Raw genomic sequence first — 18,593 nt, 5'->3', positions numbered from 1 at the left:
ACTAAAACATTGCAAATAATTCAAAAAATGCCTCTTTCTTGCTTTCCTCTTCCCACATTTTTAGGGAGTGCTTTGCAAAATATTGATGCATGTAGTCAAATACTTGCAAAGAAGCAGGTACTTGTCAGTGGCAGCAAATAGACTTTTTGTGGTGTCCAAGTACCTCGATGATTATTTTGCAATAGTCAGCCGTACAAAAGAGATGGTTTCACCAACTGTTGTATTTAAATGTAGCTGCTGTCAGGCAACAGTGAGCCTCAGTGCTGCTACTAAGGAAGTGTTGTTACCCTTAGTTAACATTGTTTGGTTGTAGACTGCAAATAAACCAGTATTAATCCTCTAACAGCAGAGATACATGCCAAGATCACCTATACTACCATTCAAAAGTTTGGGGTCACATAGAAATGTCCTTATTTTTGAAAGAAAATCTTTTTTTTCAATGAAGATGGCATTATATTAATCAGAAATACAGTCTAGATATTGTTAATGTGGTAAATGACTGGAAATGGCTGATTTTTAATGGAATATCTCCATAGGGGTACAGAGGAACATTTCCAGCAACCATCACTCCTGTGTTCTAATGCTACATTGTGTTAGCTAATGGTGGTGAAAGGCTCATTGATGGTTAGAAAACCCTTGTGCAGTTATGTTAGCACATGAATAAAAGTGTGAGTTTTCATGGAAAACATGAAATTGTCTGGGTGACCACAAACTTTTGACCGGTAGTGTAAAATGTGCAGGAAGTGTGTTAAAATCAAAAAATACAGATTCTTTTTATTGTGTGTGTGTATGTGTTACAATTGTGATATATTAAAATTATGGGGATGACTCTCCTCAAAATATCTGGTAAATAAAAATGCAGTAAGGAGATGAATAGTTAATAAGCCGTTGTGTCCATTTCTGTAGCTTCCAATGTCATAATGTTTTTCTTATTACAGTGATGTCAAGAGACAAAAGCAGCAAATCTAAGGCAGACAGAGCCTCTTCTCATTTTTATTTTTTTAACAGCAACAGATTAATCAATTACCTAAACTGTTGTAGGATCGTTTCCAATTGATTACTCATCAGTTGATGTATTAATGGTGTCTGCTCTAATTTTTTGCACTTTCAGGACTGTGGAAATGGTTTAGGCACTTAAAGTAATGTGAACATATTTAAATACGCAAAGCTAAATCAGTGTTCAGTGTTTTACTTGCAACTTGACAAAGTATTGCTTTGTGTCCATACATGAATATAAAATTATAATGAACATGAAATAGAATTCAAGCTGAAATTTGATAAAGAACAATTTCGGGAAGAACAAAGAATTTTAAATAGTTAAAACAGTAACATGAATAGATTTTTTGTTAATCTTTATTTTAAAGCATGGTCAGGGGCATATTTTCAATAGAAGCATCCTGAATTCATGGCTGGGAAAGAGTTAAAGGCAGCAGGGAGAGGGAGCAATGTGAAGGAGGTGGTGGGACAGAACGACTAAATGTAGCCACTCCATCCATTGTTGTTTTTTTTTTTCCCTTTCTCCTTTAAAAGTACACAAAAGCAGTGCCAGTCCATTGTAGTGTAAAACAGAGAGCATGCAGGGCAACCTGGGTCGAGAGAGGAGGCTCAGATGCACACACACACACACACACACACACACACACACACACACATTCTTTCAGTCAGCCTCTCTACATGATAGACACAATTCACAAGCTCATGAGTCGACACGTACAAGCGCATATTCACATGAGCACACACACTTACATGCAAACGTGCACACACACAATTCCCAAACTTGCAGTTGGACACACATGCACACAGAGTATTCAGATCCTGGTTGTATTCGGTGGAGTTAAGGTGCTCTCTCCCACGCACCGCACAGCTTTGTGTTGATTGAGCAAGTTGTTCTGGTTAGGAAGGAGATGAATGTGACATTTAAGACTGACTAACACACACACACACTCTCGTGCTCGCTCTCTCTCTCTCACACACACACACACACACATGCATAGTTAAAGCGCTCTGTCATCATTGTGCTCTCACCCTGAGGCTGAGATCGTGGTTCAGACAAACCAAGCCAAATGCCACCATTAGCCATTAGAGCACAGACAAACAAATCTGACCTTAAATCAGCCGCTGGGGACAGTCATATTAGCCAGCTTATCTGGTATTCTGAATTGTCCGATATGTCACATGCTAATTTGAAGACTTCATCGCGCTTTATCAATAGAACATTTAGCACCTATTCATCCAGTTACCAGTCACACCATTTTTAAAATATTTCTGGTGGATTCCAAATCAGATTTAACTGGATTTATGAATGAATGTGTGGTCGTCAAGTTTTCTTCCTTTGCTGTTGTCTGTCATCTTTTCAGGGAGAAATGATCACAAGCTCAGTGTCTGCTACTGAGCTATACAGCATCAGCTCCTATCCATATGCCCCTGTGAGAAAGCTAAGACGATTAAGTGAAGATAGTATGGCTGCACAGTGGGATGCTCAGGCTTTAACATTCCCAGCAGCCGCTACAATATCTAAAGCTCCACAGTGAATAGGGGCCCTCTGGTGGTAGCAGCAGGTAGCGGTGCTTCTGTTATATAGGTCACAGCGCTCATCACAGAGCTCTTCTGGGCTTTCTGTACGGCGTGTTTATCTGTGATGAGACTGAAGGGATCAGAGGCAGACAGAGCTTCGTGCCAGTGCCCATGATGCACTGCACAGAGCGGCAGCTTCTCGCCAGCTGCATGGATGCCAGAGACCAGGGGGGCTGAGGCTGCTGCATGTGACAGACAAAGAGAGCAAATGAACAGTATACGTTTAGAAGGACGTTATGTCGGAGGAAGCTTGTAACAGGATGGATAGAAGGGATTTGGTCCTGCTGCTAATTGTATTGCTCTCTGAAGTTGCTGAAGTGTCCCCAAGTAAGATGCTGGACGCCATCCAGCTCAAATGCAGCTGTTTCTGTTGACCTTAATCATCTCCACAAAGCTAATCTGCTGGCTCATTAAACTCACTACGGGCTGTAGAAATCTCACCAGGACTCTGGAAATCCTGAGGCAAACATTTGATTGGTTGAAAATATTGGAAACATTGCAGTCTGTTGTCTCAGCCCTTTTTACAGTCAACTTTTACTCTTTTAATTCTTGACACTTTTGTCACTGTATTATTTGATAATTATTAGGACCAAATAACCAAATACTGTTCAGTAAATAAGTTCTGCTGCAATAATTCTCCCACCCTTTTGACTATTAGCCTATACTCTGACTGTATAGTGTCAGAGTTCATTGCAATATACCGTTACACGTTTACAATTTTTAAACAATTAGGGAAAATGTTTTAATATTCTTCTGTCCAGCCCACATATTTTCATTTAGGAGCTCTACGAAAATGAGCAAAAAATCACATTTTAAAACTAGAATAATGACATTTTTTGCTTTACCGCTGACTTCAATGGTTGTTTGACAGCCAGTCACATCACTGAATTCTTGTTCCTTTCACCCTCGTCACATTGTTCAAATGAACATTACATCTACTGTAATGCAAACATCCTCACATAGAAGTGCATTTCAGTAGATTGACCCAGATATTTTAATAAACAAGATATGAGCTGAAATCTGAGCTGTGAAAACCTGCATTTGCATCGTGATGTATTTTCTTTGCTTCTTCTAAACTGACACAGCTGAACAGAGCAGACTGCTTCACAACATGTCTGAATCACTGTGTCTGTTTTTCTGTGTCTGTTTCGCTCTGGGTTTTTTGTCTTTTTTTTCTCACTGGCTGCCTACTTCTGAACAGCAATATCATGCCAACACACACACTCCTACACGCTCTCACACAACACACACACAGACAGATTCTTCATCTTTGTGAGGATAACCTAAACCATGAAGTCTTGACAACAGCCATTCCTTAATGTGAGCCTGATCTTTAACCACTGAATGCCTGTGTACTGACTCGTCCAACCACAGTTCCCATTTCAGGTCAAAATCTGAGAACCTGTTTACTCAAAGAAGTTAAAGGCAGTACTTTGTGTGGCAAAATGTTCCTCATTCGAACTGTGCTGAGTGACAATTTAGATGTGACATACTGAGATCCGTGGTCACAGATAAAATAACCGCAGAGGACATATTTTGAATATTTTCGCTGTTGGAGCGTGCAGTTTGAATATGCAAAAACATGCATGTGGACAGACAGGAATAAAATTGAACCATACCGTTAACATATGCACTGTGTTGTATACTAACATGTACTAGTGTGTACTAAATATACATCATTTTACATAATATATATTGTTTATTATTGCACATCAAGAATTTATCTTTTTGTGCAGGAGTGTCGTAATTTACCAGAACTGACTGTAATCCGAGTGGGTATGAAAATATGAATAGTAATAATTTATGCACACTCTTTTTAAAGCTGAAAGTGTAAAAACCTGTCTTTGTTAATGATATGATCTCAGCGAACTAAACTTAAATTCAGACATTAGATGACTGAATGTTATACAAACAGTTCTGATGACTTAAACTTTTGAACATTTTCTAGGCATATTTGCTCCTGGCACATTTGTACTCACTGTGGGCACATTTCTTACCACAGTGGTAAGTCCAGCACCTCTATGGAAACAGCACAACCATGCCTAGAAAAAGAGAGAACTCCAAATGTATTTTCTGCAGCACGTCAAACGTGAAATGTCATAAAGCCTCGAAAGGTTAAAAAAAATAAAATTAAGTTTCTTTTTAAGAAAATTAAAATACCTGGATTGAATTGTGGCTCTGCATGCTATAGACATTTGACTAATATTTTTAATTTGTTACTATTCTTGTTTCCACTCTGTTCTGCAGTTCAGCTGAAAAGTCCCTGAATTTTTGTACATGACAGCTGGTCATAGCTGAGTCAGTTATCCCCTCCCAGTTGGGCAGCAGAGCACAGGCTTTTGTTTTGTTTTTATTAAACAGAGTCTTCTTAGAGCAAACAGTTTATTTTTGTTGAAATTTTAAATGGAACATGGGATTTTGATGAAATATCACAATTCGAAGGTTTGATTTGGTTAAGATTTCTAACCAAACAGCTCATCACGGATTAATAGTTTAAGGACTCTTAGAAAGTTCAATATTCAACAGTTGATTTTAGAGTTTCTTGCTCTGATAAATGGTGTAAATGTAGGTGTACAAAAAAAAAAAAAAAAAACAAGAAAAGATATCCCTTTCGAAATCTCCGAGCAGGTTTTGAAGTTTAAGTGGTTTCTGTATACCTTTCTGTGTGGAGGTGTTTAATTTTCATGGGGAGACCAGGGAGTGTTGTGGCACTAAAAACTCAGTCTATGGTCTTGTAAACTGTGGCTACTTCCACTTTAATATGTTTTCATATTAAAATGCACAACTTCGCTGTGTGTGTTCTTGGCATCCAAATTACTTCTCAGGAATCTCAATACAGGGATTTTTGGAAAGTGCAACTGACTTCAGAGGGTTCAAATAGAAATGTATGGGTGCAGATAAAGGCTGAATTTTTCTGATCGATAATGTAAACATTGGTGATTAAAAACACACAAAAAACACACCTGTCCCTAACATGTAAAATAAGCCACATTCACAAAGATTTTTGCTCAGAAATTGTTTTCCTCAGTAATTTCATAAGAGGGAGACCCCAGGGAGAGCCACAACAGTTTGCTCTTTTTGTAACTAATTACTGTGTTTTTCTTCTTTGGCACACAAATTTGTCAGTCAGCATTCTTTTAGTGGATACTTGGTAGTACATGTGGACAGTGTAACTTAAAATATGATACTGCTGTTTTCCTAGATTTTTCCACCTGTACACAGATTTCATCAAAAAGACACCAAGGCCTTAATCATCTTTCAACACTTTGCTACTTCCCTACAGCGTCTGTGCCACTCAGCCCCAGCGGTTTTTGTTTGTTTTGTTTTGGTTTTTCTAAGAGTTTGAAGATGTTGGAAACAACAGTTGTTATCTAATGTTACTCAAACAGGAGTACATATGCATATTTGGCAAACTAGTGAGTATTTACTGCAGCAAGATGGTGTAAGTGGGACTGAACCAAAATAAACTACAATGTCCATGTGTTATGTTGAAAGAACATGCTACCCACTGTCATAGTATTACTCACTCGTGTGTTTTTAATAGTGTTTGAACAACAGTGGAGCTCTGTTTGGATTCATAATCAATTTTTGCTACTGTGATTAATTTTTGGTTGTGGCGTTGTCATGGCAATCGTTGACAACAAGGAATACTAGAAGATCAGTCATCTTTTTCTATCAGTTTTAGGACAATGAACAGCAATATAAAGAACGAAAACTCTCAGTATCTTTGAACCCCAAGTAGTTTTTGGCTTTCTGTGACATTTTCAGTCACTGCGACTGCACATTATTAGTTTAGGGACCAGTAAAAATATGCAAATCCAACTATTCTACCTGGTTATACAGTTTCTTATTTCGATAAGTGTAATTTTAGTGATTTTAGTGCCGGTGTGATTCGGTGTTTGCAGGGTTAAGGTTCAAGTCAGTGTTGTGTCCTGTTTTTTTTTTTTTTTTTTTTTTCATGTTCTGTCTCTGCAGTCAGTGTCTCTTTTCCCCTTCTATTAAAAACAAAACCTGGCAACAAATGAACTTACAAAAGAAGTTTTGCTGTCTTTTCCATCCCACTCTGATAGTATGCTATGGTCATCAGCTAAGATTTCCTACCTGTTTTCCATTGTGGAGTCTGGGAAGTAGGTGGGCTGCTGCACACTGAGCAAGTTAACAACATTCGGATGGTTTCAGTCGCCATTCTCTCCTCCTCCCCCCCTGTAGTTTCTATTACCTCACTCTGACGCCTTTTTAAGTTTAAACATAATTTGTATTCCACCTATCTAAATGTTTTCCCTTTCTCCTCGCTTTCTCTGCCTCTGAACAGACCATGGCGGAGTACAGCTCTCTGCTCAGCGACCTGTCTGAAAACATCACCAACGAGGACTTGGAGCAGCTCAAATCAGCCTGCAAGGAAGACATCCCCGAGGACCAGAGCAACAACATCACCTCCTCCAAGGAGTGGTTCAGCTACCTGGAGAAGAACGACAAGCTGGCTCAGGGTGAGAGGCACTAATTCAATCATACAATTTGTTCATTTATGGCTATGTCCCTTCTTACTTGGCCTAAATTGATGAAGAAACCCTCTAACAATGCCTCCCATGCAGATAACCTGTCATACATCGAGCACATCTTTGAGATTTCACGGCGACCGGACCTGCTGACGAGGGTGATCGAGTACCGTACCACTGTGCTCAAGATTTCTGAGGATGACGAGATCGACACCAAGCTCACACGCATCCCCTCGGCCAAGAAATACAAAGGTAACACACTCTATTTAGAACATGCAGACATGAGGTTCATTTTATCTTCACTAACACCTGAAAGAAGTAGCTTTCATTGGCCTCCTGGTCTATCAAATCTAGTCATGTTTTGCCCTCTAGTGGTTAAACAAAAAACTACCTCCTATACGTCAGGGCTTCTCAATCTTTAGGTCAAGGCTCCTTTTCAGTTAGAAAGCAGAAAGGGGTAATAACAATTGTAATAACAAGATGTTCAGAGCTCACAAAGGGGTGAACACTATTTTTTTTATGTTACATTAATTATAATCTGTTCCAGTTTCTAACTACCTATAAGATCACCATTAAAGCCTGGATGGATTCTAAGGCTAATATCAATATGTGAGAGTTAAAATACAGACAGTGATTGTGATCTAATAGCTGTTGATTTATTCCTTTGTCCTCCCTTTCTCTGCTCTTACATCTTAAATTTGGAGAGTATGAAAGTTGGCTTTGTCTTTTATCTGATTATGATTTAAGATTGATTGAATTAATCAATAATCTGTGAAGAAACGGAGAGGGTTCGTGTTGCAATAAAATGTGCTTTCCCCTTTTCTGTTTTTTTGTAGCTCAGTTTGGTTCACAAGGGAAATTCAGCCTTGTAGTCAGTCGATTTAGTCCAACATAAAAACACAGGTGCAGCGGGCAAATAAAAAACATCAATTTCTCTGCTATTAAAAGTCATTAAAATCTTGTTGAACTCGGCTCTGAGCTCAGAACTTCACCGGTTTTTGTTCTTATGGCTGTGTCCATCTTTAACCATTATGTAACCCAGCCTGTACTTTTACTTTTCTTTTACTGAGTGATGTCTTTTTTCTACTATATCACATTAATATATGTTGCTTTATTTACCTCCTACTGCTGTTTTAAGGCTGCTTGTGTCCCGTCTGTATTTTATCTTTCCAACTCCAGAGAGTACTTTGTGCATCTCTCATGAAAAGCATTCCATAAATATCACAATTATTCATCCAAAGATCAAAAATGAAAAATACAAGCATACAACATCATACCCAGTCTAAGAAAAAGACTGAATGCTGATGATTTTATTCGACTAAAAAGAAGGAATTTAATAAAGTTTGTCTGTCTCATGTACTGGGGACGAACCTGTGCATATTGCGCTCAGAGCTCTATTGTGTCAAGCTTGTGACAAAGATGAATGTAGGTCTTTTATATTACAATAATAATTTTCATTTTAAAAAAAACTACTTGTATAACTTTTTGATTTTGTAAAGACAGTGACCCTTTCAAACCAGCTGCTTCACCAGTTGAATCCTTAGGAAATGTTGTAGAAGAAGTAACTTGAACTGGCAGTTTGAATCCCGTGAAGAAATCGAGTAAAACTTTGGTCAAATTAAAAAGTTATTCCAAGAAGATGTAACTGCTGAATGTCAATACATTGATGGGTATAGCAAGAAAAATGCAGGCTGTAAAAGTTATCAAAAACTGGGTTTGATGATATTTTTCTAGGTTCCAACTTTCTTCAAGTTGCATTCCAGATATTTTGAGCTTTGGTCAAAATAAACAGACTTTTAATGGGAGAAGGAGCCACTGCTAATAATGTTACATATAGGCTTTCACTCATGGTTTAAAACTTGTTTCTTGATGATATCTCTCTCTCTGTCTCTCCACCCCATTCCTCTCTTTCTAACACCCCACCCCAAATCCTCCCCTGTGGTCAAAAAAACAAAACACCACAAAGACATCATCCGCCAGCCCTCTGAAGATGAGATCATCAAATTGGCCCCGCCCCCTAAAAAAGTGTGAAGTCACTATCGCCGGTTCTGATCTTCGCACCTTGATTTCTTCACTCCTGGCACTCCAATCAACCGACCACCCATTTTTGACCAACCCCGTCACTCCCCCGCCTCACCCCTCTCACACACACTCACCCCCACCCCACAGTCAGCCACCTACAAAGCAACCAATCAGATCGTAGCGATGCAGCCTCTTCCCAAGCGGAGGGGAGATGGGAGCTGCAGAAAAAAAGACATGATGAGAAGAAATCTGGAGACGGACCGACAGTCTGTGTGTGAGGGGGGAGAGAGCGAGCCAAAGTCTACCCTTGATTCAGAGTGGGTCAGTTCAGAATGAGTGTAATCTGTGATGCTGTGTTTATGCAACCATCCGTGTGTGTGTGTGTGTGTGTGTGTGTGTGTGTGTGTGTGTGTGTGTGTGTGTGTGTGTGTGTGTGTGTGTGTGTGTGTGTGTGTGTGTGTGTGTGTGCGCACGCATGTCAGTCAAGGTTGTCCAATTCTAAACGACATCCACCCATGAGGATGCAGAAGTTCTAAACCCTGCCTCAACACTAAACAGCAAAATGAATTGGCAAAGTTTGATTTTTTCAGAAATTCTGAAAAAGCTCATGGAAGCAATTAAGATGTGTAGACATGTACAGTGAAACATAACTATGACTAACAAAATTCAACAATACTTAAATATTTCTTCTTTTTCACTTGAGCATGCAAAATATCAAAACTAATCATCTGCAAACTATTAAACTACTATCTGGACATAAAATGAAACTCAAGTATGTAAATGCATATTTTGCATTATCAAATTACTTTAAAAACTAAGCTGAGGCTGAAGTTATTACATATGTAGTAAAAAGAAATTAAACTAATTAAATCTGACACATTTCTCTGATTCATTCCTATGACGGAGCTTGGCTTAGTGTTTAGCTGCATAATTGTCCAGGCGTGCTTGTAATGTGAAAGGAATAGTTGTGATGCCACATGTATGTCAGTCTGTTGGCAGAAGGTTAGCAGTAGCATAAAGACTGGAGACACGGGGAAAAAGCTAGCATAGCTTCTTTTTGGGTTCTGGTTTTTGTACAAGTTACATGGATGAGCCTGCAGAGATTCTCTGGTTTCCTCCCACAGCTCAAAAACATGCATGGCTGGTTAACTGGGTTCTAATTTGGCTGTAGGTGTAAGTTTAAGCCTGCGCAGGACTGGCGATCTGTTGTCCAATATCAACTGGGTTAGTGTAAAGCCTTGCGACCTTCTACAGGATAAAACAGGTACAGCTGATATATGTATGGCTCCTGTAGAGATGCTGGTAGTTGGATTTTGTTACCTTTTGGCAGAGTCTGGCTAGCCGTATTCCTCTGTTTCTAGTCTTTATGAAAACATACTGTTGGCTGTATCTTCATATTTATTGCACAGACATGAGAGTGTTATCAATTTACACATCTAACTCTAGGAAAGAACATTCCCCAAATGTCTACCGTTATTTCAAATCTGATAGTTAATTATAGGTCCCAGTTTCCTTGAGGTATTTGAAAGTCAAACTTAAACGACAGGACAGTTACTGTTCCTCAGATGCTTAATGTTGATTTTCATAGAAAAAACCAATATTTGCCTTTAGCTCATAGTCAAAGCAAAAGTTATTTAGAAAGAAATATTTAGATAGGAAAGCTATAACAGTTATTTCTATATTATGGAAGCTCTTTGACCATAGTTTTATCAAGGGGACCAGTTAGCGTGGAGGTCTTTTGTATTAGCTGGTTAGAGATGTACATATACAAATAATATATATTACAAAAAAAACTATAGTTGAAATAATATATTGAGTTGCAGTTTATGCTCCATTGAGAGAGCGCTGACCTTCCACTGCAAGTGCAAATTTTCCCCCTAATTTTGTCTTATCTGAAGCTATTCAGTGTCTCTCAAAATCAAACTCTGAACTAGACAATACTAGAGAAAAGTATATTTTCAAAGAATATGTTGGATCTCATGTCCTGTGTGAAACTATTGTGTTGTGTAAAGCATAACCACAAAATTTTAAAAACTTTATTATTATTACCCTGTTGCCATTTCATTTGTTGCACAGAAAATAACTGACCATTATGTGTTTTGTCTTTGAATGAAAGACACGTAAATGCCCCTATGGGAAAAACAAATGCAGATCAAAGTGCCAGATGGTAAATGACATCAGAAAGGAAAAAAAAAGATGATAATAAAAGACATCCTTTAATAAACTGTACATAAAGTAGATTGTGACAATGATCTCCAATGCACATGACGGCAAATAACCTGCTGACTATGCCATTCCCGCCATGCACCAACACAATAGCTAGCAAGACTGTTGAAACTAAACTATAATAATTGCTCTTTTGAACACTGTGTATCTTAATTCCCCGCGACGAAGCCTTAGCAGACTTTGTGTTTACCCCGAAATTTTTCAGAACTGTGAGAGATTGTTGTGTGTGAAGCGGAGACAGGCGCACACCTCGAGTCAATCAAAACGGCTCTCACTTTTCAAGAGAGTGATGCTACTTTTACTCAGAAATTTGCTAAGGACTTCAGTGTTGGTGTGTACAGAATGTCTGTGGTCCGTTTCCACACCTGTCTTTGTTGTCTTCAAAGCTGTAGGTTCAAAACAATGAGGCAACTGCATAAAAATCTATCAGTGTATGACTAGTTATCTAACCCAGCCCTGCTCCATCCCTCACCACCACGCTCCACTCCGACCCCAGTGCCAATGAGCAAGACTTTAATTTCGATCACAGCTTTTGTGATCTATTGTTTTTTTTTTTGTTGGTTTTTTTTCTTTTGTATTGCTCGACGTATATCGTAGTGTTGGACTGATTTGTATCCTATGCATTTATGTCTGTAGGAAAACTCTGCACTGTAACATATCCTCCCAACAAACCGCTTAATCTAAAGAAATCAGCTCTTTTATTGTGACAAGTCAGGGTGTTTGACAAGATCCTTGTGTTCTTGTGTCGAATTTGCATGTGCTGGACGGAACGGCACTTGATAAGAAGAACTGAAAGTGTGCCACTTCAGGAAAGAATTGAAGTGCTTGTTATCCAATGTTCATTGTTTGAAACTGGGGAAAAACTTTATTAGACCAACTATACTGTACAACCTATGTTCTGCTCTTCTGCAAACCAAGTCTTAACATTAAATAGTCCTTTAATGCCTGCGATTGTATGCGGAGGTCTGCAAACACTGGACATCTTTGCATAAAGCATCCAATCAATCAAGGCCAGATCAAGCTTTTTATAGTACTATTAAAGAAACAGTCCACTCTTAAATACTTTAACACTGTTTTTCTATATATACTGAACTTGTAGTACATTTTGCGTTTCAGGTTTGAACCATCCACAGCTCACCACCAGTTGGTACTAAACTGAAATATATCAAGATGTACAGGATTGATTGACAGGAAAATTGGCGCATGTGTTCATGGTCACCAGGAGAGGAATCCTGATATTACTGGTGATCCCCTGACTTTTAGCCTTTTGAGTAAAGTTTCTTGGATGGATTGTTATGAAATTACAGCTTCACGCCTTACTCAGGATGAATTGAAAGAACTTCAGTGACTCCTCTGACTTTTCATCTTGTGCCAACATCTGATCCACTGCTTTTTTTCTCCTTTTGTTCCATAATATTTACCAGTTTTTTGCCCTTAGAACTAAGACGAAGGGCTTCTTTCAAACTCAGTGTTTTTGTTGTGTTGCACTAAATTTACAAGGAGAAGCTAATTCCTAAAGTCTCAGAAAGTAGATGTAAACTGGGCAAGACACCATCACTCTGACTTGTAAATCTGGTTTCTGTGAAGGTCTGCAAACGTCAGGTTCAGCAAAAACTAGAAATATCTCGTTATATGCACTGGTCTTTTCAGAGAGATCATATACAACAGTGTCAAAGTATTTCTGGGAGGATTTTTCCCTCAGTGTCCAGATGCGTCCACGCTTGGCCAAACCCCAAGTGAAGCGGTGACTGCCCTCCTATAGCTTCAGCCAAATGAACATAAAGTGGGACCACTGCATCTATCACAGAGCTGAACAAGAGCTTTTTGTCAGGCAAAGGGAGGTAGTTGTACTTACTGCTATGACCTGAGGGTAACGGTCTTTCCCACTGTTAAAAGGGATGTGATTATTGGCCATAAACGTTGGATTGCCACTCATCGATTCCCATGAAGAGCTTTTGTAATCTTTCAAACCAAAAGGCAGGTTTTTCTTTGCAGGCCTTCGCACGTGTTTCCACTATTGTACAAAATATCAGCGAGGGAGGATTGGGGATATGCGATTTTATTTAAATTTTTCTTTGAAGTGTATTTTGAATAGCTACTTGTGAATTTAGATATATGTGACCGGGTGACTTTTTTTTTTTTTTTTTTTTTTTTTTTGCTCTCAGAATTTTAGGACTCACATTAGCAAAGGTGTGGTAGTTGATTAGTAGTTTGAAACTAGTAGTTTAACAAAAATCCAACTGCCTGATGTTTTAGATGCTCCTTCTAGATGCTTAAGTTAAAACACTCAATTAAGGGTGTTCACTGTCAGCATTAAAATCTGGCTGTGCTTTGCCCTTTCTCCAATTTTTGTCCTTTTCCTGCTTATTCGTCTACTTCCACGTGGCACAGCTCCTTGGACTTCACTGCGAGGCAGATTATATGTTTGGCTCAGCTTAGCTTTTTCCTCTGTAGCCATTGGCACATAATATATCAACATATCAGTCACAAATGATGTCAAATTTGGATTTCCATGTACCAAGTACATATCAACTTAGTAAATGCTGCAAAAGTATAAGCCTACTAAAATGCATCCGTATTTATGGTGAACACATAATTCTGACCAATACATGAGTATCGATGAAGTAGGTAATGAAGAGGCAGACATTGTGTGAAGGTATTCAACATGTAATGTGAACAGTCAATTAAATTCACTCAAATAACATTTTCCCTTAAGGATGAGACTGTGTTTTTTGTTGTTGTTTTTTTTTTTTCATTTTATTAGGTTGTAAATATGTATTTTTGAATATGTATCACTGTGTTTGTTTTTAAATTGATTAATTTATTTAATGCCTATATATTGTTGTTTCTACGCATCCTGATTTCGTTTTACTAACTGGAAACAAATCAAGGGGATGAAGACATTGTGCTTAGTTGAGAAGACCATGCGTCGACACTTTTCTAATTCATGTTATTCTCTTCATTTATTGTTTTGCTGTTTCAGCTTTGGGTGATGGTTTTTACAAAAAAAAAGCAACAAAAAAAGTGATATTCATTTAATTGTATTTACTGATATGTAACATTATGTTTTACTGTGTTGTATTTGATCAGATGTGTCGTGGTCACTGCTTGTAAAATGATTTTATTCAGAGAGTTTCCAAATCATGACAAAAGATACAAAGCAGTCATAAATCATAATCTGTCATTTTGTTCGTAAGTGACATGTTGTCACTTACATGTTGCACCAAGAGCAGGAAATGTAAAGAGGATCAAGTGTTGGGTAGGTGCATGTACAAATTCAAGAAATGTTGACACCTAATTCATTGAAGCCAGTCTGATGACAACAGTAGTGGAAAAACAAAACAGACTTTAGTTTTATCTGACATTTTTTTCAACCAGAATGTCTATTTTCTAATTCTGATAGAAAAACTAGTTTGTGTGAAAAACAGGCCATTGACGACCGTCATTGGAACAATAAGCAGTCAGTGTAACTTCTACGGAGGGCTAAAGTGTTCAATATTAAATAAATAAATGTGTAATTATTAAATGTAATTCTCATGTGAATAAATTGGCTAAAATAATAATTTGAGCAAATGTTGTTTGACAATGAAGGTCAACAATTTAGCCATCAAATGTAACCAGTTTGCTCATGTTAGCTGGAGTAAGAACAATGTGGAAGTGGCCATTCTAAATAAAAGCATAGACTCAGAACTAACCTTTAATGCAGCCTGACAAAGTTACATAGCAACCTGTCGATCCAGCTGTAGAGCTCACTGTCAGTCTGTGGTCGGCGAACCAACAGAATCGAGCTAACACTGCTAAATAACTGTACTTGTTAGTAAGCTAAGCAGGTAGCATGTGCAACCTTGCTTAGCTAAATCAGAGAAGTGGTTAATTACTGTGCCTGTGATGGTGTTTATTTACAGCTTCTAGTCGGTTCAGTCACAATTCTTTTAGCGTAGTTTTTGCTCGAGTTAAAAAAAACGAACCGGATAAATCCTGTAGCAATTATAGGTAACAGACTGAAGACATGATTAGCTTAACCCTCTGAACTCCAAGCAGTTTATAGCTGTTTTTCACATTTTTACTCACTGTGAGCTCATTTTTTCAGAACAGAACAACGAAGGCTGTTATGGTGACATTAATAATAGAAAAGACAAATTTGTACATTGAACCTCTTTGATTATTTACTTTACAAAAAATTTAAAATAAAATGTAATCAACATGTAAAACTATGTCCTCAGGTGTTATCAATACTGGGAAAAGTGTGGCTCTATATAACATGGACATTTTACTGTTGAATTTGTTACCATACTTGTCTCTTATCTGCTCTGTTAAAACAGCCCAGTAATCCTTTAATTTGTGTCACATGGCTGTTGGCTGGAGCAGAGTCACTAAACGAAGGCAGGTTTTTTTGTTTGTTGCAGAGGCATTTTTGAAAAAAAATAATAGATGTAGACTATAGTCAGTTTGATGAAATGGCACAATTTTAGGCTTAGATTTGGTTGAGTTTTATTAAAGGGCCATTGGAAAGTTGAAACCCGGATTATTTATTTGTTCTTCCAGTTTCCTGCTCTGATAAATGATGTAATTTTGGCATTTTTTAAAGACAAACATGCCTGTTGTTCAGAGGGTTAAAGGACATTTTAAAGTAAACATCCCTCTAACGAAACCCCAAGAACTTGGATGAATAGGAATTAAGAAATGGCATCATACAATAATAACGCTGACCTTGTAGTTATTACTTTACAGTTTATTGGTGCATGTTTTATATATTTTACACAATGTTTTATAATTTTTATCTCACGATGTACTGTTTATCTATTCAATATTTAACACTTGAGGCTCCATACTTTTAGTTGCTACTTTTGTGTTTGAAGTTAGTGAATGGCTAAAGGGTATATGGGTGAAGTGATAGTGAGAAGGTAAATAAATGAGTGCTGGTTAGAGTAGTCTAATTTGTGAGGAATAGTTTTGAGGTTTGTAGCTGTTAAAAGTTTTTTTTTTTTTTTTTTTTTGGTAAGAGGTGCGGGCAAAGCAAAGTGTGTTGGTTCATACTTTGGTGTGTGAAGACGTCCACTTTTAGTTTCAGTTCATCATAATGAATGTGTCGGGACGTGCGCGAGAATGCTGTACAATGTTGAGATGCATTTATGATAAGGTGCGTCAAAGTCGGAAATGCTGAATGTTCGGTCAGTCGCATCACATAAAGTTGTGCTTTCTGTTTTCTTTTCCAACTATTAAGCACCACAGGAAGACTGCGAGATGAGTTGAGAATTCCTCAAGCTTTTTAACCACCCGCACTTCCATTTCTCTCGCGCTGCACAGCAAAAGTAGTTTTTTCTTTTCATTGTGACAGAAAAAGTTTACATTTCATACACATAAAAGCAAGCTTTCACACCGTAGGTAAAAGTGCCAACTTGACTTAGTTGCGAGCTGCTTGGGTGAACGAACTTGAAATCATGACATGCTTGACATTTAGCAATTTCTCCTGATGTTTGTGGTGAACAATCTTGATTTCAGATGGTCACATTCATGTCTGTGGCTAGATCAGAGATTCTCTGAAGGGGGTGTGTGTGTGTTTAGCAGATTTCAAAGGTTATTTTGAAGTGATGTTTTCTCATTACTAATCTGATCATTGTAACTGGAGTGGTGTGATCTGTCACTGTGGGTGGAGATTTGATATAAGGCTATAAAAACATTTCCTGTGTTGTGGTGTGATTTTGTAGGCATCTAACAACTGGGCTTAGAATGGAAGGATTTGTAGGTTAGAGGTGGTTTTTGCAGAGGCGTCAGGCAGCACTTGAAAAGTCTAATCATGTGTCAGTATTCTACAAATTTCAGTACGACTGATGGTGGATACATCTGTGTTTGAAACATTAACCTTTAAGTAGCAGACAGTTTTGCCAAAATGCATTTGTGGGGTTTTGAGTTGAAGTTTTCAGCTGCTAACTTGAGTATTGACAGTTTTGTTCCATTAGTTCAGATGTGAAGCCTTCAGAGCAACTCGGAAGAGAACTATAAATGTAAACATTTTAATTTATGTAATGTTGCTGAGTTGAATTCTTAGCCACTGAGAGTCGCCCTGTGTGTCACTGCCTCGACAGCCAGTCAGTGGGATGTTATTTCTCGTAATCTGCTCGTCTGTTATGTTGTAGAGTGCATAGTTCTCCAGTGGTGTAGCAAGTGGCAGGTGTGGTTCATTCACGGAGTCAATCGAGTCCATCGTGTCAGCCGAGACTTAATGCTCTTAAATAAATGTGGTCATGTAGGTTAGATATTGTGCACACAGTTGAGTTCGATTTGAGGAAGTGATCCAGTTCTGTCTCAGTGACAATAAAACAGAGGAGGATGTGACACTGCTCATCAATGCAGCAAAGCGTGTCGTTACATCCATGATGTTTTTGCATTCAGCTCACACCGTAACCCTGTTGGACGCCATGGGCTCAACGCTGTTAGAAACTTCTGCTAAAGGTTTTCCTCTCATGGGGCAAGAAGTAGTTAAGGATTTATTTTGCAGTGACTGCACCAAAATATGATACGATAGTACTCAAACGAATAGAATGGCGTGGCTTTTTGTCATGATTTAAATGAGACTGAACTGAAATTATGCCATTTTGTCATTGTGCTAAAATGAATATAAATATTATATATTAAAATATATTTGCTAACCAAACTGTGTGGCCTGAATTTTTTTTTGCGGAGGTGGGAGATGGGAAAATGAGTGAAAATTATAACAACTGATGATGAAATAGGAAAAAAAATGTATAGGAATGTAACTAAGAGTACAAATTTGTAATCTTCAATTTTCAGTGACACTTTATATTTGACTACATTTCAGTAGTAAACATTGTATTCTTTTCTTTACTTCACTACACTTACTGTAATAATTTAGTAGATGTGTTATGCAACGTGTGGTTTTCAGTGAATAGGAGCATCACATAATTTGAAATCTGTAAATTTTAAACAAATGTGTTCATTGCTGCAGACATGTTTTGTTCACTTTGAATATGGTTTTTCTAAAGTATTTGTTTTTAATTCTTCATAAAAGGGAAATACTGTACTTGTCAACTTGAGAGGTGATTCAAAATGTGATTTTGTTGAACATTTAAATAATATTACACTTAGGTGTACTCACTTCTGTTGTTTACCATCTATACAAGCGTAAACAAGTTAAGCTGATAGTTGGATTATGTTTATTCCGTCGTTTCTTATTATAGAATAGCGTGACTTTTAAACCGACAACTAAATAAGGAAAGTATGGTTTTACCTTGCTGCATCTGCAGTCTTCTTCAG

The 18,593-nt window shown here is 37.9% G+C and overlaps 1 protein-coding gene across 1 annotated transcript in view; it reads left to right on the top strand.

The window, feature by feature from the left end:
* The window catches only part of LOC111576690 (astrocytic phosphoprotein PEA-15), a 52,916-nt gene extending 43,654 nt beyond the window's left edge, over window positions 1-9,262 (top strand). Inside the window, exons 2-4 of the mRNA XM_023282513.3 lie at window positions 6,887-7,061; window positions 7,167-7,322; window positions 9,037-9,262. Of these exons, the coding sequence (XP_023138281.1) occupies window positions 6,890-7,061; window positions 7,167-7,322; window positions 9,037-9,101 (393 nt within the window). The 5' untranslated portion in view covers window positions 6,887-6,889 and the 3' untranslated portion in view covers window positions 9,102-9,262. The remainder of the gene's footprint in view (window positions 1-6,886; window positions 7,062-7,166; window positions 7,323-9,036) is intronic.
* Window positions 9,263-18,593: the final 9,331 nt, after the last annotated feature.

This window comes from Amphiprion ocellaris, chromosome 23 (assembly GCF_022539595.1).
Source record: "Amphiprion ocellaris isolate individual 3 ecotype Okinawa chromosome 23, ASM2253959v1, whole genome shotgun sequence".
In the NCBI taxonomy this organism is placed as follows: domain Eukaryota; kingdom Metazoa; phylum Chordata; class Actinopteri; family Pomacentridae; genus Amphiprion; species Amphiprion ocellaris.
The sequence above is the reverse complement of the archived record's forward strand: the minus strand, read 5'-3'. Positions and strand labels throughout refer to the sequence as shown.